Source organism: Onychomys torridus, chromosome 9 (genome assembly GCF_903995425.1).
Source record: "Onychomys torridus chromosome 9, mOncTor1.1, whole genome shotgun sequence".
Taxonomy (NCBI): domain Eukaryota; kingdom Metazoa; phylum Chordata; class Mammalia; order Rodentia; family Cricetidae; genus Onychomys; species Onychomys torridus.
This window is the reverse complement of record NC_050451.1, coordinates 106,351,988-106,378,282: the sequence shown is the minus strand read 5'-3', so window position 1 is coordinate 106,378,282 and position 26,295 is coordinate 106,351,988. Positions and strand designations below refer to the sequence as shown.

Below are 26,295 nucleotides of genomic sequence, written 5' to 3'. Positions count from 1 at the left end.
AGCTATACAGAGAAACCCTGTCTTGAAAAACAAAACAAAACAAAAGAGAATACATGCATTCACTTTTGTGTCTTCCTACTTGTGGCCACAGAGTCCTGAAGACCACTTCAGGCGGTGTGTTTGGCTCTTCAGGAAAAGTTTCAAGTGTCAATGGTGTGAAGGTTGAGTTTGCTATTGTGTGACTCTGTAGGTGGCAGGGTGGCACTTAGATAAGTATAAGATTCAGGGATCATGTATAGTAGAGTTGGGAGCCGAGAAACCTCATTTTCTATCTCACATATTAAGCTCTACCGCTTACCACCTCCATCCTCAGAGCCACATACTATACATCCTCACAAAAGGTAAAAGGAAAAACCTACTTCATAATGATTGCAGGAAAGATAAATTGCCATTATTTCAATATAATTGTCTTCCTTTAGTTTAGTTGTGTTTTAGAGGGAAGGTTCCAGTACAGGGTGGCTCAGAACTCCTGGGCTCAAATGACCTTCCTGTCTCAGATTCTCGTGGAGATAGAGTGACAGACAGGCCCTTCCATCATGTTTGGATGAACTCCCCATCCCACACCCCAGGTTCTGGAGATCTAACCCAGCGCTGGGGAACTCCTCTATCACTGAGCTACATCTCAGTGACATTTCAACAAAATTTGTCAAATGATGAAGAATATGCTTTTTAAATCCAGCATTATTTCCAAATGGGAGAAATAGTTTGATAATGGTAGCCATCTTATTTTCCGTGTGTTCCATTAAGATAACTATCTGACACATACCAAACCCATAAGTACCACCATGTGAGCTTATATCCCAGATGTTGGGTCTGTTGGCCCTGAAGATTGTAATGGCTATTTTCCATTCAGTACCACACTACTGGGATCCATTGTTTTCAGAATAGGCCATTGAGCAGTAAATATTTTCTATTAATCTAATTTCCATACTATTTCTGAAGCTTCTCCGGCCCCAGTAGCGTCGAGTCATGCGCCTCCCTTATCTGGAATTCTAGCAGCTAGCATCCTCACTTCCAGGGTCTTCCTACTAACAAAACAATTGAAAATGAAGTTACGAGGCAAGGATAGCAGTTGGCATTTCAGCGGGGTTTTGGAGGGTGGGGAGATTTTTCTAAGGGTGCAAACTTGCATGCAGCTGCCTTCTGCAAAATGCTGTTGCTGATTTGGGAGAACTGCCTTGCAAAACCTTTCTTCTTCCCCACCTCACACCCCTCATCCAAAAAAAAAAAAAAAGGCCAGCAGCTTGACTGAGCCTAAATAACTGACTTTTCATATCCTTTCATGGCACACAAAGGGCTAATCCTGAGGACACTTGAGCCACCAGGGCAGGCTGTAGTGGGACCACCACAGAACCATCCCCTCCTCCCTGCACACAAAACACATTGACTGCTGCTTTATGAAGTGGAAATGCCAAGCCGAAGGAGATGTGGTGAAGGAGGCATCCTCAGTCACTTCTTCCTGGAGTGGGGAGAGGAGGGAGGAGGAAGAAAAGCGGCTGCATCTGGATATGGGGAACAAAGCCAGCCTAAGACTTGGGGATAATGGGTTGGGTCACTGTCTTTTATAGAAGCACAAGGGTGGAACTGCCCGGACTTGTCTCGGTCCCACTGACCCTTGCATGGCTTTGTGTGGGGATGTCAGGGAAAGTGTGCACGAAGCACACCGAACAATGACTTTGTCATTTGGAGATTTCTACGGTTTGCTCACCCCTGCCCCCCACTCCCACCTTCAAATCCCCCTCAGACAAAGGACAGTGTTAGTTAGGTTGCCTTGCCCTCATTTTCAAAGCTCTCTGTCTTTAAGAGTAAACTCATCCATTTTAACCGAATCACAGTGTTTTTCATGCTTTCAGAAACCAACAAAAGAGTTTTTACTCAGTGCATTGGCAAGGAGGGAATCATTTGGGGAAATGCCAGCCTGAGAAGTGGGTCCCCTGGTTGTAGAGAGCCGAGTTGACCATAGAGGCTACTGGAAATATTGACCGACACTTGATTGGGGGGGGGGGTGGTGATAGGATTCACACAGCCTAACGCCTGGACCTTTCTTTTCTTAACGAAAGAGGAGATGGTTGGGTTTTGCCAGTCAGATGGTTAACACACTTGGTAGTGTGGTGATAATCCCTAGAGATCCTCACAGGCTTGTAGGTTGGCAATTGATGTTCCAATTTGTCCCAGCAACTGTGATAACAGTTGTAGTTTAATAAAAAGGTAATTAAGACCTAAAGAACAAAAAACTAGAGTCTGTCTCATTTTTATCAAGCCTCGTGGTATTCCACAAGTACACAGAACTTTGCAGCCCAATGTGGCTGGATGGTGTGTGTGGTCAAACACTAGAGGTCATTCACTGTGCCCTCTCCTCTCAGGGTCTTATACCCTCAGCCATCCTTGACAATCGTGAAGTGTGGAGAGGAAAATGGCCACATATTTACTTAAATGGAGACCTTATAGGTCTCCATATACTGCTCCTCTTGGTTGTATTTGTATTTGTCTATTTTTTCTGGTGAATTCCCACAATGAGCTGAATAAGAAAAGGCTAGCTAGTGAACTTACTTCCATTCTATTAAAATCATACTTTCTATTTTATAATCTTTTAGACTTATTTTTTTTTAATGTGTGTCCATGCTCCAATGCATTGGCCAGAGGACTCATTGGAATTCGGTTCTCCCTTCTACCACATATGTCCCAAGATTTAACTCAGGTTGGCAGGGTTGGCAGTACACAGCTCACCACATTAGCTGTCTCACTGGCTCCAGCATGTTCCATTTTATGTATGACGTGTCTTCTTAATACGATCTGGAACATAGTTCACCGTCATCGATACTGTCTTCCAGTTTCTCCTGCTTCAGCATTTCATAACTTGCTTGTCTTTCCCAGTCCTCTCTGGCTTCTGATGGCTGCTTGCTGGGTGTCTGGACTCAGTCTTGAAGTAGATGGTCCACCTACTGCCCGAGGAGCAAGATTCAGACGCAGAGAATTATCTCCCAAAGCTCAGGAGCTATGTTTGTTTGGAGGCACACATTGATTTTTAGTCTTCAAACTGGATTCCCTTCCTCACTCTAGATGCAACCAAAATAAATCATTCTTGGCCCTGTGACTTAGCATTTTCTAGCACATCCCCACGCATGCTTGGGAATGGAATTCTGGTGGTATCAGTTTCTTTCTGACCCGGTCAGTGTTCATATCTAGACGTCATTTGCCTACAATAAAATCAGCATTCCCCTCTAGCTCACAGGTTTTAACAATCATGTACGTCTCTATATCCCCACCTCCTAGGAGAGTAGAGAGTTCCCAGCGCCCCATACAATTTTGTTCACCCCTCTGTAGCGGCATCCAATCCTACACCACCTGCGGGTTTCAGCCAGCACACATTAGCTTCCTGTTCTTGTGCTAGAGACATGGAATCAGTGCAATGGGTGGAATTCTGTGGCTGAATTACTTTGCTATCAAGTTCTTCGTCGCATGAGTGTTTCAGTGATTAATTGAGTTCATTCATTCATTCTCTCTATCCCATCTGTCTTCCTCCCACCCTCTCCCCTGAATGATATCCCTATGTTGGAAGATAACACATCTTATTCATCTTTTGATTGATGGACGTTTGCGTTGTTGTCAAGTTTTAAGAACAACTCTTCTTGTCTCAGTATTTATGGGCACATATAGTCTCATTCCTTTGAGATAAAATACCTTGAGTGGAATTTCTATGTTATCTGTGTTTCCTAAAAAAAGAAAAAACTACCAAGAAGTTTTCAAAATGGTTGTGCAATTTTGCTCACCCACCGGTAACACACAGGGACTTCGGCTGCTCTGCCTTTTGTGCTCATATTGGTTTTTTTTTTTTGTTTTTTTTTTTTTTATGTTGTTGTTTTCGTTTTTGTTTTTTTCCTGAGACAGGGTTTCTCTTCATAGTTTGGGAGCCTGTCCTGGATCTCACTCTGTAGACCAGGCTGGCCTCGAACTCACAGAGATCCACCTGGCTCTGCTTCCCAAGTGCTAAGATTAAAGGCGTGCACCACCACCACTTGGAGCTCATAGTGTTTAATGTTGCTAGGTGTTTTGATTTTAGCCTTTATGGTAGGCATGGCTGATCTCACTGTAATTTTACCTCGTGATGATTAATGATACTGAGATGTTTTTTGTACACATTTATCAGCCACTTAGAACTTTTTGTGTGTAAAATTTTAGGGTTCAAATCTCTTGCTTATTTTTCATAAACTTATTCTTAAAATCTTGTTATGGTTAATTTACTGCAATATTGTGTGTATTTAATTCTAATAATTTCTTGCTCTTTTCCAATTTGTGATTTTCTTTTTTATTTTTTAATAGTATCTTTGAGGTAGTAGGCTTTAATTTTGATGAAGTCTAATAATAACCTCTTTTCTTTTTAGTGTATTTCATGGTTATTTTTTTTGTGTGTCCTAAGACACCTTTGCATGTCTTAAGGAGTATGAAGATCTTTTATTTTTATGTATATGTTTATGTCTCTGCTCACATTTGTGTGGGTGTGCATACATGTGTGTAAGCATGAATATGGAGGCCAGAGTAGATGTTGAATGTCTTTCTCAGTCTCTACCACCCCTCTTTGGCATAAGTGTTCATATGTAATGTTAAAGTGTGGGTATTCAGATGGGTGTACATGTGTGCATATATGTGCACACATGCATGTGGAAACCAGAGGCTGATGTCAGGTACCTCCTTTGATTGCGCTCCACCTTATTCGTTGAGAAAGGGTCTGTTAACTGAACCCAGAATGCACCCCCTCAGATGGTCTAGCTAGCCAACTTCTCCTGGGGATTTCCTGTGTCAGCCCCTAACATGTTAGAATTACAGGCTGACTGCCACACACACCTAGTGTTTACATGGGGATCCAAACTGCAGTCCTCACCCTGCATAGCACATTCTGTGCACAGTGAGCCTAGAGCTCAGCACTTCAGCTAGACTGACTGGCCAGAGAGTCCCTCAGCCAATCCTGACCTGCTCTCCCCAGCACTGCAATTATGTGCACACACCACTATGGCCAGCTTTTTATGTGGGTTCTGGGGAATTGAACTCACGTCCTTACACTAGCATGGCAGACACCTTACTGCTCCAGCTACCTCTTTGCCTTTGTTTGTTTGTTTGTGTGTTTGTTTAGAGAGGTCCTCACTGTGTGGCCCTGATTGTCCTGGAACTTGCTGTCCAAACTAAGCTGGCCTCACCACTCATCCCTGTCTTTCAAGTGCTGGGATTGCAGCCATACCTGCCACATCAGCAGCACCTTAATCTTTCTTCTTTGTTTCAAGAGCTTCATGTGTCTTGAGGGACTTTGGGTGTATGGATAAGCCCCTGTTGGTTGAGGTCCATTTCTTCTCTGTCATTCACCCCTGTTTGCTGAGACTTGTGTGCATTCAGTTGTCGCAATGTCTTGGTGGCTGCTTTTGAGCCTGTGCTGTCTGCACTTCCCCACGCTGATGGATCCTTTCACAGCTGCTACAGGGGCCTAGATTCTGATCATTCAGAGAGATTGAAACCTGTCACAGTTGCTGACCTCTCACTCTACTGTAGATGTAACCGTCTTGTTAAATAAGAAACACAGAGCCAGTTAAAAACCAAGAGATCAGAGCAATAGCTGAGAGCCTTACCCTTCACTGCTGCTCTGTCTTTCCTCTCCGCAAGAGAGCTACTTCTGTGCATCCTGTCTTTTTTACAGACTTTCTGTTCTGTTTTCTCATTGGTTGTAAACCCAGCCACATGACCTCCTCGTCACTGCCTGTCTGTACAGACAAGGCAACTTTATTAACATACAAATAAAATCACATTTCAATACAAATAAAATATCACTATACTCCGCTCTTCTGTGTCAACATTCTCTTGCGTATTTTCAGCCTTTTAATTTTTAAATTTACCTTTTCAGTTTCTTTTTATAAAGTCTTATTTTGGTTAGTATTTTCCTTAAGTACTAAATTGATCCGTTCTTTCTCTTGTCTGCATGGACCTGATATGGCGTATCTGTCCACTTATTTGGCTCCCCTTTAATTTCTCAGTCTTATTTTACAATTTTCAATGGAGACCACTCTGTTCCTTTGGTCACATGTATTCCTGTGTGTGATGTTTTCTGTTTCTACTTATGAGGTTGTTTTAAGTAGTTTTCAGTTGTTTATTGCTAGCACCTTGAGATAAGATAAAATTAATTAATTAATTAATTAATTAATTAATTATTTATATTGCTAACATATCATTGATCCTAACTTCACTTTGAGTTTTCTACAATTAAAAAAATAATCTTTTGCCGAATGTGGTGATAGATAATACTCACCTTAATCCCAGCACTCAGGAGGCAGAGGCAGGTGGATCTCTGTGAGTTCAAGGTCAGCCTGGTCTATATAGAGAGTTATAGTCTAAACCTTGTCTCCAAAATGTGTGTGTGTGTGTGTGTGTGTGTGTGTGTGTGTGTATAATAAGTTTTATTTTACCCTTTTCTATACTTAAAACTTTTCTTTACTTATTGCTGTGGCTAGAGCTTCTAACATAGTCCTGAGTAGAATCAATTAGACCACTGTTTCTCAACCTTACCAATGCTGAGACCCTTTAATACAGCTCACATTGTAGTGCCCCCAGCCATAAAATTATTTCATTGCTACTTCACAACTGAAATTTTGCTACTGTTATGAATTGTAATGTAAATATCTGATATGCAGGATATCTGATATGTGACCCCTGTGAAAGGATCATTTATCACCCCCCTCAACAGGGTTTTGACCCACAGGTTGAGAACTACTGGATTAGACCTTTTTACACTTTAAGGGGATTTTTTTCAGTGTTTTTTAATTGATAGGGATGTTAGTTATAGCTGTATATTGTGGTGGGGGGTTGCTTTATGTTGAAGTAGATACCTGTTGTCAGACTAGGAAAAACTCATTTAATTCTTAATTTGTTAAAAGTATAAAATATTTTAAATCAAAAATAGCTGTTGAATTTTGAGTTTCTTCAAATAGTCATGGCAGTTCTCCTTACCCTATAAGCCACATAGGTCCATCGTGGCTTAACCTGGTATCTGTTGTTCAGCAAAGACTTGGGCTTATACTTTGCATCTCTTGTAATATTTTGTAACCATGTGGTGTTAGAGTTATACTGACCTCATAAAAAGAAAAGAGTTAACAAGGGACTTCTGCTTTGTGATGGTTTTATGTAAAACTTGGCTGGATCAAGGTTCCCAGTCCAAATCATTTACTCAAACAGAAACCAAGGTGTTGGTTGAAAGGTATTTTGAAAATACGATTACTGCTCATAATTGGTTGGCTTCACGTAAAGGAGATCATATCAAGTCGTCTTAGCCAACTTGATTCTAGGGATTAAAAGCCTTAAGAGCATAGGCACAAGAACCCTGGCTGTGGATAACAAGTTCTCTCGCCTTCCAGACAGCCTGCTGTACAGACTCCAAGCTTGCCTCACAAGCCCCAATCCCAGAGGCCAATAACTAGAAATGAATCTTCTCAAAATGTTTGTCTTGAACTAGTTGTATTTCTCTACTCTCCTCTTTTCTTTTTTCCTTTCTTTTCTCTTTCTCTTGTGAGGGGCAAGGGGTTTATTAGGCAGGGTCTCACTATGTAGATTTGGCTGGCCTGGAACTCACAGAGATCCACCAGTCTTCTGAGTGCTAGGATGAAAGGACTAGTACCACTATGCCTACCTGTCAACTCTCTTTTCTAAGAGAAAACTGTAGTGGATAGCCATTCCAGCCTTGGCCTGAAAGTTCCAACCGCCATTGAGGCTTCAGTAATGGTCACGCCTACAAGGCAGGGCTGAGAGAGGAAGCTGAAGACCCAGGATCAAGAGGAGAGGCTTCTCTTGGTTCCAGGATCCTGGACACTGGAGGTAGACCAAGCAGAGTTCTCCAGAGAACACCGCCGAACTGCTCCATACCTTTCCCAGACCCTGTAACCTATTCCTTCATTTGTAAGTTACCCCACAAAATAAACCTCCCTTTGAACTATGTGGAGTGGCCTTAATAATTTCACCAATATCTGGTACCCAACGTGGGGCGCCATTTATAGTTAGAGTTTCCTGCCTGGCCCACAGTCAGGACAAATCTCTCTTACCCGCCAGTCCCACAGTCACTCAGACCCAACCAAGTAAGCACGTAGAGACTTAATATTGTTTACACACTGTATGGCTGTGGCAGGCTTCTTGTTATCTGCTTCTTCTATCTTAAATTAACCCATTTCTATTAATGTATAAATTGCCAGTGGCTTGTGGCTTACCAGTACCTTACATCTTTCTTGTCATGGCGGCGGCTGGCAGTGTCTCCCTGCCCCAGCCTTCACTTTCCAGCATTCTCCTCCTCCTTATCCTGCCTACCCTATCCTTCCTGCCTGGATACTGGCCAATCAGCACTTTATTTATTTCAACCAATCAGATCAACACATTTGACATACAGAACATCCCACAGCAGAAAACCAAGAATTTAGTAACAATGGTATTTTTTCTTTCCTAACTTGTTTCATAGAAACAACTTACCAGTGAAGTAGTCTAAGCTAAAGACTGAGACTACTCATGAAATTCCTTTCAAACTATGAATTCTGATTCTCAAATTGAGATAGAATTACTCAGATTGCTATTTCTTTTAGCATAACCCTTAGCCACTGTTTTCCAAGGCATTAGGCCTTTACATCAAACATGCCACCCCCTTTTTAATACCTATGATGCCTTTTGCAATACATAACCATGGCATTTCTTTCTTTCTTGATAAGCCTTGAAGCTGACTAATTTCGTTAGTGTTTTGAAAGACCCAAGTTTTGTTTTGTTTCTTTTTTCCATCTCATTAAAATTTTACCATTCTCTCATGCTGTTATTTTTCTGTCTTTTTGTTATTGTTTTTAATAGCCTCTAGATGTAGCCTCAATTGGCCTGGAGCTTCTGTGTAGATCAAGATGGCCTCAGACCTGCAGCGCTCCCCCTGTGTCTGCCTCTCGGCTGTTGTCCTCAGGCCTGGGCCACTGTGTCAGATGTTTTGTTTCCTTTTTCCTGCTTCTGTTGTTGTTGCTGCTTATTTGTTTTCATGTCTTCTTTTAAAATGCCTTTAGTTATTTGTCTTTATCTTATGTGTATGAATGTCTTGCCTACATGTATGTATGCACACCAGTTGTGTTCTTGACACATGAAGAGGTCAGAAGTAGGTGTCACATGCCCTGGAACTGGAGTTATGAATGGGGGTGAGCCACCCTGTGGGTGTTGGGAATTGGACCGTGGTCCTCTGAAAGCAGTGAGGTGCTCTTTACCACTGAGCCATCACCCCACCCTCTTTTCTATATTAAAGTCTAGTTTTTGGTATTTAGAGTTCCTTTTTATTAAAAAAGAGAAAAGGGTTAAAGCTATACCTTTACCTCCAATTATAGCATTAGTTGCAACTTTCAGATCTTGATAGTGCCTGATTTCCATCTTCTTCTCAAAGAACTCTCATGTTATCATGTTTTCATAAAGCTGGTGTTATTTAGAAGTGTGCAGTGATATTTCCTGATGGCTGCCTTGTTTTTGTGTTATTGTTAATCTGTTGAAGTAAGTCCGGGTTCCTGTGGCTCTTCCCCTTCGGCGGCTGGAGGCTTAATTGCCTTCCTTCTCCCCGGGCTCTGCTTTCTCCCCCTGCTCTGAAGCAGATGCTGTAGTTTCTTCCATAATGCACATTGCCAGTTCCGAGGCATTTTCTCGATGCTTTTAGCTATAACTCTCAACTTTCCAAGGCCCAGTTGTGGGATGGATCTAACGAGAAGTGTGTGGAGGGTGATTGGGATGGGACACAGAAACTGTAGAGAAACAAGGCTGAATTTATTGTCAAGGCAAAAGGAATGCTCCTTTTTCTATGTCATGGTTGTGACATACTTCCCTGTTAACAGGAACACTTTCTCTCGGGCATGGGAGGGATGCTTTGCAGTACAGGGTCTTTTTAAGGGATGAAATTTGAAGTGCTCTAAATAACAAAAACTAGATCTTAAGATAGAAAGCCAATTCTGTGCTTTGGTCATTGAGGTCTGTGAATATGTGCTTTATGGCATGGCAGATTTGTACTTAAAAAGAACTGGCCATGGCATCATAGCCATTGGTCATCATTCGATCATTTGCTCATCGCAAGCTCTTATATTTCTGTTGATTTTTGTTGTTGTTAGTTTGTTTATCAGTTGTTGAAATAATGCATCTAATTTTGTACTGTGGGACTGATTTTGACTGTTTCTTCTAAATACTGTCAAATTTTGCTTTCACCTTCTGAAGCTATTTTTAGGTTCATATAAATTGATTTGTGTTTATCTCCTGGATAATTTGACTAAGCTTTTCTTTTTTGAAGACTTTTTCTTCCTTTCTTCCTTCCTTCCTTCCTTCCTTCCTTCCTTCCTTCCTTTCTTTCTTTCTTTCTTTCTTTCTTTCTTTTTTTTTGTGTGTGTATGTGTTTCTGTGGGTGCCTGAGCACATGCGAGTGCAGGTGTGTGTGGAGGCCAGAAGTGGGCGTCGGATCCCCTGGAGCTAGAGTTGCAGGCAGCTCATTCCAGTTTCTGGAAACCAAACTCCAGTCCTCTTTGAGAGCAGGAAGTGCTCTTAACCCATGAGCCATCTCTCCAGCCCTCTGACCCTTTTTATTTTTATTTATTTATTTATTTATTTATTTTTGGATGAAATATTTTCCTTTATGAGTCCTTGAATTAAAGGCTTTGGTGTTCACAGTGGTAGTGACAGTCTTTTTGGTCAGGATGTTTACCATTATATAACTTTATTTTTAACTTGAATCCAAAGTGTGATCTGCAAGTTGAAGCCTTGAGTTTTATAATAAGCATTAACGCTGGAAAAGGTCAAAAGGAAACTTCATCAGAAAACAGATTATAACCCACAAGCCATTCTCTTCAGTGCTTTGACTTAGAGTACAGAGCTGACAGACCCGTAACACAGGGCCCAGAGCAGCTATGGGTATGAAATGGTCACATCAGCCAGAGGGCAAATGGATGGAACGATGACTGTCTGCAAATTTAAAAGTTTCATCTTAGAGAGGTTTACACAGAATGTTACATACAAATCGGATGTGCCAGTGTACCATAAGGCTCTGCCTTCATAGAGATGGCTATTAGCAGAGGTCAGAAGGTATGTGTTAAAGAGACCACAAAGTGGGTTCTGAAATAGTAGACATTAGTACTGGGAATGAGACAGCTCTGAACTCTGAGGCACACAGAGGAGTGTTTTGTGTGTAAGTTGTACCTATTGATGAAATGCAGGCGTAGCGGCTTACATGTAAAACTCTTAGTATTTCCCCTTTGCTTGGACATATCCTGTAACTGGAGGATAATGAATCTAATCTCATAGGAATTACATGTTTATTTCTTAATACTTTTCAAAGTCTATGTGCTGTTCAAACTTTTAATGCCTCTCTAAGAATCCTGTGTTACCCAGCAGCACAATTTGCTGTGGTATTTTTTTCCACTCAGAGATCGATTTCTTTTATCTCACATGTTCCCAAAATAGTAGATAAAAGAGTCCCTTTTATGCATACATCAGTAAACAGCTTACTGATCAAAACCCAGCCATCATTTTTTTCCCTTGATAAATCAGAGGGAAATCTTGCCAACAGGTGAATCCTGGTTTGCTCACTGCACTTGAGACTTATTTCCCACAAAATCAATAAAAGTGGAAGGCAGTCCAGGCAATGTACACTCATGGCAACTTGGAACAGACTCTGCAGCCTCACTGACAGCAGAATTCAAAGCTTCCCAGGTGCACTGAGGTGTGAGCAATTTGATCCTGGTTTTATTTTTAATACTGTAAACAAATAGTAAAAAGTACCGTATGCTGATTGAGTGGTGTTATGAACAAACATGTATTTTTACTCTGTACTTGAGACAGAGTTCAAATAAGGAATGGCGTGAGCCAGAAGTGTAGATGGCCTGGTGGCTCCCATAAAATCAGACTACATTTTTACTACTGTTTATAGGAAACATACTCTTTGGCACATGTATCTTATAGACCAGCAGCAACAGAACCCCATGGTTTAAAGTAGACTGCATGTGAATGCCTAGGAACATCCCCAAACTGAAAGCAGTTGGGAAGATAAGTACCAAGAACCTAAACAGGTCCTTCTATTAAAAATGTTGAAGAAAGTGGTTTTAAAATCTATGTTATTAAAAATATGATATCCTAAAGGAAACTCTTGCATGTTTTGTTCTAGTTTTATTCATTCGCTTTTAGAGGCAGGGTCTTTATAGCCCAGGCTGGCCTGGAAATAACTTTGTAGCCCAGGCTGGCCTTAGACTCACGGAATTCCTCCTGTCTCAGCCTCCCAAGAGTTGAGGTTACTATTGAATGCTACCATGCACAGTCTTATAATAAATCCTTCTGAGGAGATTTTGTGGGGTTTACCACTGCGACATACAGGTACACAAAATGTAAAAAAAAGCCACCTTTCATTTTGTGTTCTTTATTTGTGTTACATATTTGGTAAAATTAAGTTTACTCCTTTTTCCTTCAGTTATTTTGCTTTGGAGGATTAAAGGCAATTTTTCCTACAAAATTTCACGTTGTGACTTAAAAATATATTTGCCCAATTAGCAAGAATTGGTATACTATGTTGGCAAGCACCTTTGAACTTTTTAGACTTTCGCTGTTTCGTGAGCTGGTCAGGGTGTTAGTCTCCATCAGCCGGGGCTGAGGACCAGTCACCATGGAGGAGGTTGGTATAACCATAAAAAAACCCAATGAAGTCTAAGAATGCCAAGAAAAGGGAAAAATAATTTTTTTTAAAAAAGCAGTGTATTTACATATACTTCCAAGTATGAATCTTTGTGTCGTCTCCTCCACCCCCGTGTGTGTGTGTGTGTGTGTGTGTGTGTGTGTGTGTGTGTATGTATGTGTGTATGTGTGTGTATATGTGTGTATGTATGTATGTGTGTATGTATGTATGTGTATATGTGTGTATGTGTATATGTGTGTATGTGTATGTATGTGAGTATGTGTGTGTATGTATGTATGTGTGTATGTGTGTGTATGTCTATGTATGTCTGTATATGTGTATGTGTGTGTATGTCTGTATGTGTGTGTATGTGTATATGTGTGTATGTATGTGTATGTATGTATGTATGTGTGTGTATGTGTGTGTATGTGTGTGTATGTATGTATGTGTGTATGTATGTGTATGTATGTATGTATGTGTGTGTATGTGTGTGTATGTATGTGTGTGTGTGTGTGTGTGTGTGTGTGTGTGTGTGTGTGTGTATGTGTGTATACAGTCCAGAAAACCAATCAGGCGTCTTCCTCAGTCACTTTGCACCTCTTTTTGAGAGACAGAGTGTCTCACTGAACCTGAAACTCTCACACCGATTAAACAAACCCCAGGAATCCACCGTCTCCACCTGGGTAGCACTGGGATTACAGACTTGCACCACCACACCAAGCTTTGAGCATAGTTGTTGGGGAATCTGAACCCACTTGATTGGCTGTGTTGAAAGCGCCCCGTGCCTGGGTAGCATGGTAGTAGCAGCATCAGGACCATGCTGCTGTTACTTCCTGGGATGGAGGATTCTACACAAATCCAATGAGGCTTTGTGAAGAAGGTAGTGGAATAGTCTGGTTTTGAGAAGCAGAAATTCTTGCTAAGGCGGCCCTGTCTCTCTCTGTGTTTGCTGTTCTAGACGCTGCTTCTTGTAGTAAGTGTGATAGCTGTGGCAGCTGCAGTGATTCCTTGGATTGTAATTCCCTTGGTCCCACTCGCCATCATCTTCTTGTTTCTTCGGAGATATTTCTTAGAAACGTCAAGGGATGTCAAGCGCCTGGAGTCCACAAGTGAGTACTGAGGGTCTTGGGTGGGTATGGTAAATGCACCAAGCTTCCATAATTAACTATTAATTCCAGTTCTTCTTAATTAGAAGAGCCATGAAATTCTACAGACTGATTGTGCTTAAACAGTTCTCACCTGGTTAGCATTCGTTCAGCGATTGAACGTGGTTATTACAACCAACAGGGATCATTGTGGCCCTTATTATATCATGTAGAGCAGGTGACTTCCTAAGTTTTGCAGCTTACCCTGAGAAAGAGATAGATGCCCTGTGTAGCCTAATACTCCCAGAGGAAGGGACTCTCCTCCGTTGCTCATGACATACCTCCTCACATATGCAAAGGTGGCACACAAGAAGTGTTTTCTGAGAAATGAAGTATTTCAGCATGGATCGGAACTAACTTAGAAGGAAAGTAATCAAGGAAGTCTTCTTTCCTTGAAAGTTCTGGAATTGACAAAGGAAGGAACAGATGAAAGGAGAGTGGGGAGGGGGCCAACTGTACTTGTGTGCCGGAAGCCAAGGTCTTGAAAAGCACGATTTGTGCTCATCATTGACAATGGGCTGCAGGTGTTGACCCTTTGGAACTGTAACCACGGGCAGTCCTTAGTGTCGGTGCTGATGACTGTGGGCAGCACTTGGTGGAAGGCTGCACAGACTCCTCTAGTTTGGAGAGCAGCAGCAGGAAGAGCGGCCAAAAACACGTTTAGTCTATTGCTCCCTTCGACCTCCTCATTTGTGGGAACTGCTTTATGATTAGTCTCTCTATTCTGTCAGTAACCACAGAAGATGAGCTGATCAGGAGCCTGTCTCATTATGAATGCATGAGCATATTTCATTATTATTAAAATTAAAAGCCATATACACAAAATTCTTACTTCTAAATATATGTAAGGACAGTAGCCAAAAAATGAAGAAGGAAGATACTTATAATCTTTTAAAAATTATTTATTCATGTAGATGTGTGCATGTCTATACATGTGTGTTCGTAGAGGCCAGAAGAGGGTGTTGGGTCCCTTGAAACAAGAGTTACAGATGGTTGTGAGCTGCAAGATGTAGGTGCTGGGAGCCAAACTTGTGTCCTGGATGAGGAACAGGCAGTCTTAACCACTGAGCCATCATCAGCCCCCAAAAGGAAGATATTTGTCCTGGAAAATGTCCATGATGAATAATTGCTACTAGAATTTAAAGCCAGCTCAACTTTCTGAAAGCCGAGCCAGGAAGTGTTGACTACTGTGGTTATAAGTTCATCAGGGCAAAGGACCTTCTTTACTCATGACCTAACATGTGTGTTTAAATAAACTCTAAAGAGACATCAATCATTACTATGTAAAGCAGGTGACACTTCATAAAAGCTATTGAAAAATGTCCAGCTATCAGGACCAGGGAAATTGCTGTGAGCCCCATGTTGTGATGTGTTTCAGGGGGAGGTGGAGGTCTGCATGCTGATGTATCTGCTCAGAGACATCAGAGAGTAAAGGCATTGCTGAGCGACCCTCTTTTGTGCATTTCCCTGTCTTTCATTCACAAGCCTTGTTGCAGAGGAAAGCTGGCCATCCCAAAAGCATCACCTTGACATAGACTTTTGACATAGACAAGGGCCGCCAAGCCTTTTTCTTCCAGTTCCATACAGGATTTCCCATCTTGGTGACCAAGACATACCTCAATACAGTTTTGACCTAGAAAGTCTCATAACTTTGTCTAGGCCGCTGCTGGACTCTCAGGGTTTGCAGCACCCTAGTTGGCTGCAACAGTAAGCTTAATGATAACCAGATGAACCGTTTCTCGTTAGCCATTTGAGTGAGGGTTGATGTTACAGTTCCACCATTTCTACCAAGCACCGGTTGATGGTGTCTGTGTGGCCACTGCTACCACCCAAAGAAACTATCTGTTTGCCATGACAAGAAGGCATGAACCTGTCTCATCCTTGAGCTTCAAGAGGTTTTTAGAGCCCCATATTTTATTTTTAGATTATGCTCGCTAACTGCCTCTGGAACTATTGATGGGTTTAGTGAGAATTTTATCATACTGTTTTTATTTTTTATTATTGATTTAATTTTTTGGAAAAGCAAACATTGCAATGGCCACTGGTAGAGAATCGCATAAAACTGTAACAGTACTTGGATGCCTATCTCAAGTTGACACTGTCATTTAGTAATGCCTAGATTGTGAGGGCATATGCATTTCTATCAGGGTGCTGTGATCCATTAGCAATGTCTGCCATGGGCACCAGTCAGCTGAGTGTTAACCTATGATATATATTTTCAAAACATAGACCCTGCTGTTTTAATGAGTTCCATGTCAGATCCTCACTGTTCAACTTGAGATGCTTAATAAGAAACCCAGTAATGGAGATTCCTATTAGACATTAGATGAGTAAGATTTGAGAGTTTTCTGTGTGATGGAGTCTAGAGAAAAATGCATCCAGTGATACATGGAATACTTAATTCAGATTATCTTTCTTTTGAGACACTGGCTCAGATTATAGGTACATTGGAATTCAGACAGTTGTGTATAGTGCTCCAATGCATTCTTCCCTTTGTGAAGGCTATTAATACCTGCCCTGTAGGGTTCTTATTGCCTGAGGCAATGCTTGGAAGTCCTTGCTGGCCACTACCAAATGCAATGATAGAATTTTATGCACAAGGAAATTAAAAACAGTAGTGACCATGTCTCCCATAACACTTAATGACATCCTGAAGGTGTCGTGGCAGGGCAGGAATGTGGCCTGCAGCTGTCTTCTGTGCGTCTTCTCTGAGAAGAAACATAATCCCTTAGGTTGTGTCCCAGAGAGCCCTCAGGGTCTTGGAACATGCCACAGTATTATGAAATGTGGGGTTCTATCTGCCTGAAATTGCTGAGGAATGCCACCAGTGTCATAGTCTATTTCAGGATATTCTTGTACTGATGTGGGAAAAGACAAGATGATGTAGCATGCTAGTTAATTGTCTTTGCAATGCCCTTAGTTTACCCAGCTGACACCCTGCATGGCCCTGAGCAGATAAGCAGGGCACTGAAGAAACAGGACCACTGTTTGATGGTACAGGTTCCTGCCCTGCTCATGAGCTCTTGGGGTAGGATGTGGAGGTGGCTGGGTGGGTGAGGGTGCTTGCCTGATCTGTGTTTGATTGCCCTCCTCTCCCATCCTGGAACTCATGTAAAGGTGGAAGCAAACCAGCCCCATGAAATTGGCCTCTGATCTCCATGGGCACCCCATGGGACATACATGCCATCTCCACTCCAATAATTTCTTTTTTAAAAAGACCTCCTGGGGTGCATTTAAGTACAGAAGTTTCTTGGGGCACATCTAAATTGACCTTGAGTTTTCTGGTATTCAAGGCTGAAGTGATACCTATGTTAAAGTAGATCTGTCCTTAACCTCAGCTCTTGAGACCCAGTGGTGACGTTGATCTAACAAGAAACAGTGAGGATGGGCAGGCTGACACATTACTTTAGTGACCTTCCCTGGTAACCACCACCTCTTACAGCATCAGCTGTAATTAAAGAATTTTCATGTCATGGTATCACTTATCCCAGAAATGAGGGCACAGTGTCTTTAGACTCTCCATCGCTAGACTCTGGCATTCTCCTGGTACTGTAATAAGCCTGGGATTTACAGGGTAGTCATCTATGCAGATACTCTGCAGAATGACAATTCCATGGCAGGTGGGATGTTCTCTGAGGCCTACAGAAAAGGCTGCTGTGAGCCTGAGCTCAATCCACTTAGGTTCCCTTATCCATCTTCAGGGAGTAGACATCTAGTCAGTACCCTGAAGAGTGGGAATAGCATGGATGCCAGAGTGAGAACCTGCAAGTACAGGCACCTTCAGAACCAACCATTCACCCCCAGTTACCTAGGGTTCTCCAGACAGTACAGTCCTGGTTGGCAGGGGCCTGTTCCGAGAATGTTTCCTTCCGGAAAGGAATATCACACGGGAAGACTTCTTTTGGGTAATGTCCACAGTCAGGTAGCCTGGTCAGGAAAGAGCCTCAGGGAGAAGCAGGGGGCCACATGCTCAATAAAGAGGCTGCCCATCTCCCCTGGCCCCAGTATTTTGTCTTTGGAAATATATTCCTTCCTTGATTACCCACCAGGGAACTCTAACTTACAAGAAGATTCTCTGTCTTGGTGCACGTGTATCCCAACACACACCTCACCACCAATCCATGCAGCACTTGTGTACAGTGTGGTCCCACAGACAGGCACAGGGATGCCCCAAAGAATAAGCATACATTTTCTCTTGATTGTTTCCCCTCATTTTATAAGCTCCATGCAGCAAGCTATAAAATGAGTTTCGTGTCTCCCAAATCCTCCATGCTTTATCAACAGACACATGGCAATGGTTTGTTAGTATTCTCACTTGAAAAACATAAACAAGGACTTGAGGTGGACCTCAGCTGATAGAGTTCCTATCTGGCACTCACTGTGCCATGGGTTCAATACCCAACACCATAAAACTGAGTGTGGTGGTGCACACCTGCAATCACTGCCCTCTGGAGGTTGAGGCAGGAGGGCCCTAAGTTCAAAGTCATCTTCAGCTATCTAGTATGTTTGCTGTCAGCCCTCTGAAGACGGTTTGCTGGGTCGTGGGCGCCTGATCTACTCTAACCCCCAGTACAGTCTTATCCACGGTGTAGAATGAGCCTGTCAGGGAACCATCCTTGCCTAACAGTGGGCAGCCCACATGCCATGACCACCCTGGTGGTCACAGTGCAGGGTTCTGGAAACACAAAACCCATTGCAGGACATTATTCCCCATAGTCAAAGACGGACAAAGGAGAATTTGTCCTTTAAATTCTGGTACTGCAGTAAGAGTCTGGGCAAGTAAGGAGAGTGGCACACGCCACACTAACCTCCGCCTCGAGAATAAGTTTCCAAGTGGGCAGTCATAAAGACTGATGCTGAAGTCCAGGCCAGCCCAGAGATATCCCATCTGGGTCAGTGGTATGGGCACAAGTGCAGTGTGACACCCTGACACATGTGACTATACAGGACTATTCTCACACTGGTGGGAAGAGGAAGCTTCTCTTGAATGCACAGAGGAGACCCTGCCCATTAGGCTTACTTGTTGGCTGTCTGTCTGTCTGTGTCAGGTACCCTTTTAGTAATTTGGAAATGATAGTCATATGCCAGCCTTTAAAATAGCAGTCTAAGATGGGGAAAGATACATACATATCTTGCTTTAATGTTCTATAATAAGTCCTCTAATGAAATTATATTTTAGAACACTACTGGCCAAAATTAAAATAATCAGTGAAAAGTAATTTCTTCCCAAAGAAATAACTGGGAAATATAGGAAAGAAAAGACTTGGAAGAATGGGCTAGTGACGGGAACTAGATTTGACTTTGGTCAAGAGTGTGCCAAACAGAAGCACTCATTCCCACCTTTAAAATGAGGCTCCGTTGACCAGGGTTTGAGGTGGGTGGACAGGGTCTTCTGCAGGCTTCTGGGAGTGTTTTGAGTAGAGACCTAGAGCCCTTTAGGAAGCCCGGAGAGTCCTGCTTGGTGACAGCATCTACTCCACGCAGCATGGAAGGCCGGGGGAGGCCGTGCATCCAGCCCCACTGAGCTTCCTGTTCTCTGTCCATCCCTGTTTCCGCAGCGCGCAGTCCCGTCTTCTCCCACTTGTCATCTTCCCTCCAAGGACTCTGGACCATCCGGTCATACAGAGCCGAGGAGAGGTTCCAGGAGCTGTTTGATGCACACCAGGACTTGCATTCAGGTCTGTACATTTCTGGAAGTGATTTCAAAAGCTGGCAGCTGCCGTTCCCTTGGGCTTGGCGCCTGTAGGCGATTGGCTTTGTTGGCCCGAACCTCTGCTTGCTCCTGGCCTCATGCCTTCTCCATCTGCTCCTAGACCCTGAATCCTCTCAGAATCTATCCTGGCATCTGGCTTTCTTCTGATTGGCTTCTTAATCCTTCCACCTCCGTGCCCTGTGGCTCTCTGTCTGTTTAGGGCCTCAGTCAGCAGACCTATTTTTACAAAAGGCCCCCCCCTGGAAAATGCTTCCTTCAGTGAGCTCTATCTTCTCCCTACTGCAGTTTCCTCCTTTGTTGCTGTGAGCAGGAGGCAAATACCAGCAGTACATCAGCATGGGCTGTGGCTGTGCTCCAGGAAAGCTTGATTTCACAGACATGTGATGGACCGACCCCTTCCTGGTCCATGGACCATAGATGGCTAACCATTTAATTGATGTACACAGGGCAACAGACATGACTGACGACTGCTGCCCACTTACTATTCTTTGTGTTTGTGTGAGTTCTTTCCTCCCAGAAGTTTTGAATTCCCTTCAAGTCTATAAAATCTGCCCCACCTTTATTGTGTTTTGATGACTCAAAGGCACTTTAAAAATCTACACGAGGTTCCTTTTAGTACACTAGTCATTTAGATACAGCCCCTAAGCTGTGTCCCATCCCCAACCCCAGTGTGTGCAGCACGCTCAAGTAAGAAAAGTATTGGAGGCAAATTGGGAGCTGGGTCCTTTGCTGTAGAACTGGGAACAGTCAACCTATAAGCTAGTGGGCTTCATATTATAGTGTAGTACTTCACGAAATAGAAGACCATTTTTCCATATTTAATATGATTATATACCTGCTTGTTACCTTTTAGTTGTATCTTTCAATTCCTTGGTTTTTTTTCTTTTCTTTTTTGCAAATCCTCTGTACTGTTTGGGGGTATGTGTTGTAATTGCTTTGCATTTCCTGACTTTCTAGAAATGTTGAGTGTGCATCCTTACTGCCCTACTCTGTCTCAATATCTCAGTGCCCATCATACTCACTGCAATTAATAGGATTTTTGCACTTACTCACTGTGCTTATTCTGGTTCACAAATCCAGAGGCTTGGTTCTTGTTTTTGACGACATCAAGATGGTTTGCCGTGCGTCTGGATGCCATCTGTGCCATTTTTGTCATCGTTGTTGCCTTTGGGTCCCTGATTCTGGCAAAAAGTAAGTGCAGATGTGCATAACTATTTATGGTATGATTACAATTTATAGCTGTGTTTACAGTTATTAAATTAAACTCTTGCCACCTTGTCTAATGGCGCATTCTGTGTGGTTCTAATAAAGTGTGTTAAAGCTTTTACAACTTGTCAGGGTGGGTAGGATCACGAAGTATGATCCAATGAGAGAGTCTGGGTAAGTTCTTTTTATCTTTGTTAGGATGAGTTGAGGTCTATACAGTGACATTCTGAAAATCTCTGATCTGGTAGCCAGGAGATGAGAATCAAGTTTACTGTTTTGTCCAGAGCAGGGGTCTATATTTGAGCCTTGGGACTTCTTGGTTTGTTGATGACCCTGTGCACATGGGTGTGAAAGATGCTTAGCATGCTCACTGCCAGGTAGGTACCAGAGGAGCAGGTGTTGGCACCTGTGGCATGAATTCACCATGCCTGACCCCTCTACCGTGACACCATTGAGTTACAGTGCTTATTAATAGAACAGTGGGAGTCGTATTTTACTTTCAAAAGCATTGACTCCTATAACACATCATCTTGTTTGCAGTGGTTTCCAACTGTGGTTAAATGGGACATAGACAGAGGGATTATGTAACAGGCTTTAAACCATAATGAGTCTGAATAATAACATTACACTTCACACATACAATGCCCTTTCTCAAATGTGTGTCAATACTACTGAGATTAATAAATTCATCTAAATAGTCTTTCAGCATTCATAATGGGCTTTTAAAATTGCATCATGATCTCAGTCAATACATAGAAACGTAAAGATGACTTTTGTTGCATACAACTCGTTGGGTCCTCTTGGTAAGGCAGCAGAAGATAGCAGGCTCGAGTTACTATTGAGGCTGACTGTCCTTTCTCCTTCCTCCTTGAAAAGCTTTGGATGCTGGGCAAGTTGGCTTGGCCTTGTCCTATGCCCTCACACTCATGGGGATGTTCCAGTGGTCTGTGCGACAGAGTGCCGAAGTGGAGAACATGGTAATGTTTATCTGAGAGTTCTCAGCCTTTTAAAGCCCCCTTTGCCATTCAATGGCATAAAAGCAATTCTTATGTAAAATATTACAACTGTTATTTTTACATCGTGGCTAACAGAGTTTTTTTTTTTTTTTAAGGTCCCGCTTCCATCTGCTTAATGTTAATGTAAAATAAAATGTATACATCTTTTTCTCTGTCTCATGTATGCTATGTCAGCAGGTTTTAGATTCATCACAAGCTGTCTTCAAATGTAATAAATGCCTCTGTAGGAGGGAAGTTCTGAAATCCAAGAGAGGATATAGGCTAATTTCTCAGAGGCCTGTTTATTTTTGTTTCTTAATGGATAACTCCTCGTCCTTGGTAAAAGAAGAGTTCAGTATTTTGAGGCTGTTGGTTTAATTAATAGCTCTCCCCACTCGCCCATTCCTGCGCGCTCATCACCAGCCTTAGCGTCTCCCAGGAGTGGAGTAGAAGGCAGGAGGCCCCAGGATTACTGCTGTTTGTTCCTGGTGGCCTAGCTCCCATCTCTAAGGTGCTTTTCAAAGGTAGCAGGTCATGGCGATAGCAGAAGGTTTAGTAAGCACGAGAATTGCTTCATCTTCCAAATATTTATTCCTGTTAGTGAGATAAACAGCGAACACGAGATATCTCCATTTCTCTTCTCTCACACAATAGAAATTATTACAGTGAGACTTGAAGATACATGAGGTAGCTGGTCTAGAATGAGTGGCCATTCTGTAGCAAGAGGTTATTGAGCAGTGGTTATAAACTCTTGGTTTAAAAAAAAAAAAACAAACAACTTCTTTTCATTTTTTTGTTTGTAGAAGGTGCATGTGAGTGTGTGTAATTTGTGCGTGTTGCATGTGCAACTGGCTAGCCAGTGAGCCCTGCCATCTGTCTCCACCCCACTAACACACTTGGGTGACAGATCCATGTTGCCATGCTTAGATTTTTGTTTACAGAGGTGCTGGGATCCAAACCCAGGTCTTTATGTTTGCATAGCAGCTGGTTTATCCGATGAGCCATCCTTTCAGTCCCTCCGCTTGCTTTGCACTTAGTGTCATAAGGTTGAAGGGATTGGCTATAAGTGAAGGTGTCAAATGGTGGTCATCGAAATAGTAAGTCATCAGGATCCTCAACAGTCTTGGAAAGACCACAGCGGGCCTTGCCCAGCTCTGTATGGGTGAGATATCTCCACAAGCAAGCCCCTGGTTCCTGACTCACGTGGATACCTTTTCTCTTTCAGATGATTTCTGTCGAGAGGGTGATTGAATACACAGACCTAGAAAAGGAGGCACCTTGGGAGTACCAGAAACGCCCACCCCCAGGCTGGCCCCACGAGGGGGTGATCGTGTTTGACAATATGAACTTCACTTACAGCTTAGATGGGCCTCTGGTCCTCAAGCACCTGACCGCACTCATCAAATCCAGAGAAAAGGTTGGTTTCAGCCATCTTGCCCCTCTAGGGTTTCCACTGACGATTAAGGCCACATCGGCATGCTAGCTTCCTGGTGAGTCTGTCAACAAGACTCTCTGTTCCTCTGTGGATGCAAATCAGTCCCGCAGTGATATAGACACGTCTTTAGAGAGGGGGCATGTGATGGGAAACTATTTCTCTTTTAAAAATAATCCCCACTTACTAGCTTTGATTTTTTTTTTTTTTAATCAAAAACATTCTCATTGTTTGAAGAAGAACCTAGTCTTTCCTGGAATTTAACCTGTCTAGAGTTAAACATACTTGAGAGAGAATGTATCTGATCTAACGAGTCATAATAATTATCTAATCTGATGTAATCCCTGGATCCTTGTCACTGAGACATCCCTGTCTACTTCCTTCCTGTTGCTTTTATTCCTCTGTTGAGTCAGTGCCTTCCCTCATCCCATCTTCCACTCCAACGCTCCTATCCTTATCCGGTACCCTAATCCCTTTCCTTGGTTTGTCCCACTTTCCTCCCACATGTGTTCAACCCCTAACCCATGGGCCGCATGAGGTCCAGGTTAGCTGTGAACATAGACCATCAGAAAATTATACACTCACTGAACACTGGGATGTGTTTCTGCTTTGCAGTTTTTCTTTTGTAACTCAGTACTGCCTTGTAGATGACCTTGCCCTGTTGGTGTCAACAGGTTGGACCCCCTGCTTCTGTTTTCTCCGTTACCTCCCACAGCTGACGGATTTGTGCTCCCCTGTTGCCTCCTGTCCTGGGCAAGCTGTTGCTGTTGTGATATAGGCCCAGACTACTCTGGCAGAACTGTAAGGCCAGTTCTCAGCCACCATGGCACCCAACCAGAGCTTGGTGGCCAGAGCTCAGGCTGAAGACAAGATAAGGCCCAGAGACTCAGGCAGAGTAGATTAAAGAGACTCAGAAACCTGCTGGGGAGTGTGGGGGGAATGGGCCGATCTGCCAGCAAGTGCATCCATTTCAGTGCTCCAGGACCAGAGCAGACTCCTGGACAGACCAGACCACAGCAATCCAGGCAATAAGAAGCACTGGGCCCACATGCCGCTCCAGCCTTGGCTTCCTGCACAGGAGGGCATCCCCCACACACAGTGTCCTTGGCTGTCCTCTCGGCTCTCAGTGGGCACCTGCAGTCCCAGCCTGGGCTGTCCTTTCCTGCTGCTGGCCAATGCTTACCTCTTGACCTTTGTAGTACAGTCTTTAGCTGTTCTTTCTTTCTCCCAGTAATCAGCCCATGGTCCCTGTAGCCCCTCCCTCCCCAGATGCTCAGTTGATAACAAACTGCTGTGGCCTTGCGGCTCCTTCCCTATCTTTGCAGATGGAAGATAAGTTTGGGGTCTTCCATTGTTCCCCTTGGCAGGCAGGCCAGGTCAAGTGGCATGAAGCTTACTCAACCTCTCCACCATGGGAAGGTGTGTTAGCAGCTCCTTTGTTCCTATGGACCTGAGGAGTCTGCCCTTTCCCTGCAGGACCTTCTAATGCTCTCTTATTTCAGAGCCTCCCCAAGGCTGAAGTCTGTAACTTCTGAGTCTATGTCTCTCCCATTAAGTTCTTCTGAGGATAACTTATAACCCTTTTCATTCATGTAAACTGTCTGCCTCAGTGGAAGTCTCTTCTCTCAGACCCTCTTCTAGATGCTCTGAGACAGTGTTTTTGTTGTCCTTGTGTTTGTTCACAGTGACCAAAAGGTGGGAGCAGCCTGAGTATCCCTGGAGGGTAGGTGAAGTGCGGGGGGATGCATACTGCAGACGGTGTTCAGTCTTAAAAGGGAAGGGTGGAAATTCCAACACTTTCTATAACGAGTATGTACCCTGAGGGTGTTACACCGAGTGAAAGAAACCACAGAAGCACATATATGTATGTGGTTCAAACACGAACCCACTGTACCACCTGGAGTTGTCCAACCCCTAGAAACGTGAAGGAGGATGTCTCCAGAGCCTGAGACAGAGGAGCATGAGATGAGTCGTGCTGTGATGGGCACGAGCGTCCTCGTATTGCAGACGAAGACGAGCTCTGGATGTGGGTAACAATGACGTTGCACACCAGTGTTAACACTCCTGACCTGTGTGCTCAAAATAGTTATGATGGAGAATTTTATGTTACTTTCCCACAATTTAGAAAGTGCTTAGAATAGTTAAGAATGGTAGTTAATCTAGTTGTCAATGTGATGAGATTTATAGTCACCTGGGAGACAGGCCTCTAGCATGCCTGTGTGTGTGTGGGGGGGGGGGGGGGTATCTTACCTAGTTTATTCAGGTAAGGATACTGGTCCACTGTGGGTGGCACCATTCCCAGAGCTGGGAACATGGACTGTATAGAAAGGAGAAATGGAGCTTGATAAGCATTTACCAGTCTTGTTTCATGACTGGGGGTAGTGTGGCCAGCTACCTCATGTTCTGTTCCTGCTGCTGGGAGTTCTCCACTGGAACCTTGACTGCCAAGACAAACCCTTTCTCTCTGTTTCTCTCAGGGTGTTTTTGGCAAAGTAATAAGACAAATACATCTGTATATTTTGCCATAGGTTTGTCTCTGTGTGCATGCGTGCGTGCATGCATGCGTGTGTTATGGCATGATTTTCAACTCAGTATCTGTATCTCGGTGTCCTGGGGCTTCCAGAGGTTAGGGAAACTACCATACTCTTCCTTATTCCCCAGTAAATGGCATCATGCAGGGTACATGCTAGATACTGAGGACAGCTGGCTGTGAGCATGAGTGACCGAGAAGCAATGTGTAGGCAGAATAACAACACACTTTGTAAGACAACTCTGTCAACAGCCCTTCTCCTAAAAGGATGTGGGGAATTCCCCCTCCCCACTCCCTTTATTTTTATTTTTATACTTCTGTGGCTTGAATCCAGAGACTTACATGTGATAGGCAAACGCCACCGTGTGCTATATAACCCAGCCCCTGGAGTGTTAAATACTTAGCAAGCTGCTCCTTTTAAATGCTCTGTACCACCAACCCATTTAATGGCCTAATCACAGCTGTGATTTAATGAGTGATACCCTTGTGACATGAAAGAATAAATGTACAACGTGGTGCCCAAAGGGTATGCAGTGAGCAGCTTTAGTAAGCCACTTGGCAAAAGCCCGATCCTAATTACTTCCATGGCTTCCTTGTAGGT

The 26,295-nt window shown here is 43.2% G+C and overlaps 1 protein-coding gene across 1 annotated transcript in view; it reads left to right on the top strand.

Moving 5' to 3' along the window:
• Positions 1-26,295, top strand: part of Abcc4 (ATP binding cassette subfamily C member 4) — a 211,006-nt gene that overhangs the window by 156,275 nt on the left and 28,436 nt on the right. Inside the window, exons 21-25 of the mRNA XM_036198541.1 lie at positions 13,632-13,782; positions 19,377-19,496; positions 20,612-20,722; positions 21,614-21,714; positions 22,958-23,149. Coding sequence (XP_036054434.1) covers positions 13,632-13,782; positions 19,377-19,496; positions 20,612-20,722; positions 21,614-21,714; positions 22,958-23,149 — 675 coding nt within the window. The remainder of the gene's footprint in view (positions 1-13,631; positions 13,783-19,376; positions 19,497-20,611; positions 20,723-21,613; positions 21,715-22,957; positions 23,150-26,295) is intronic.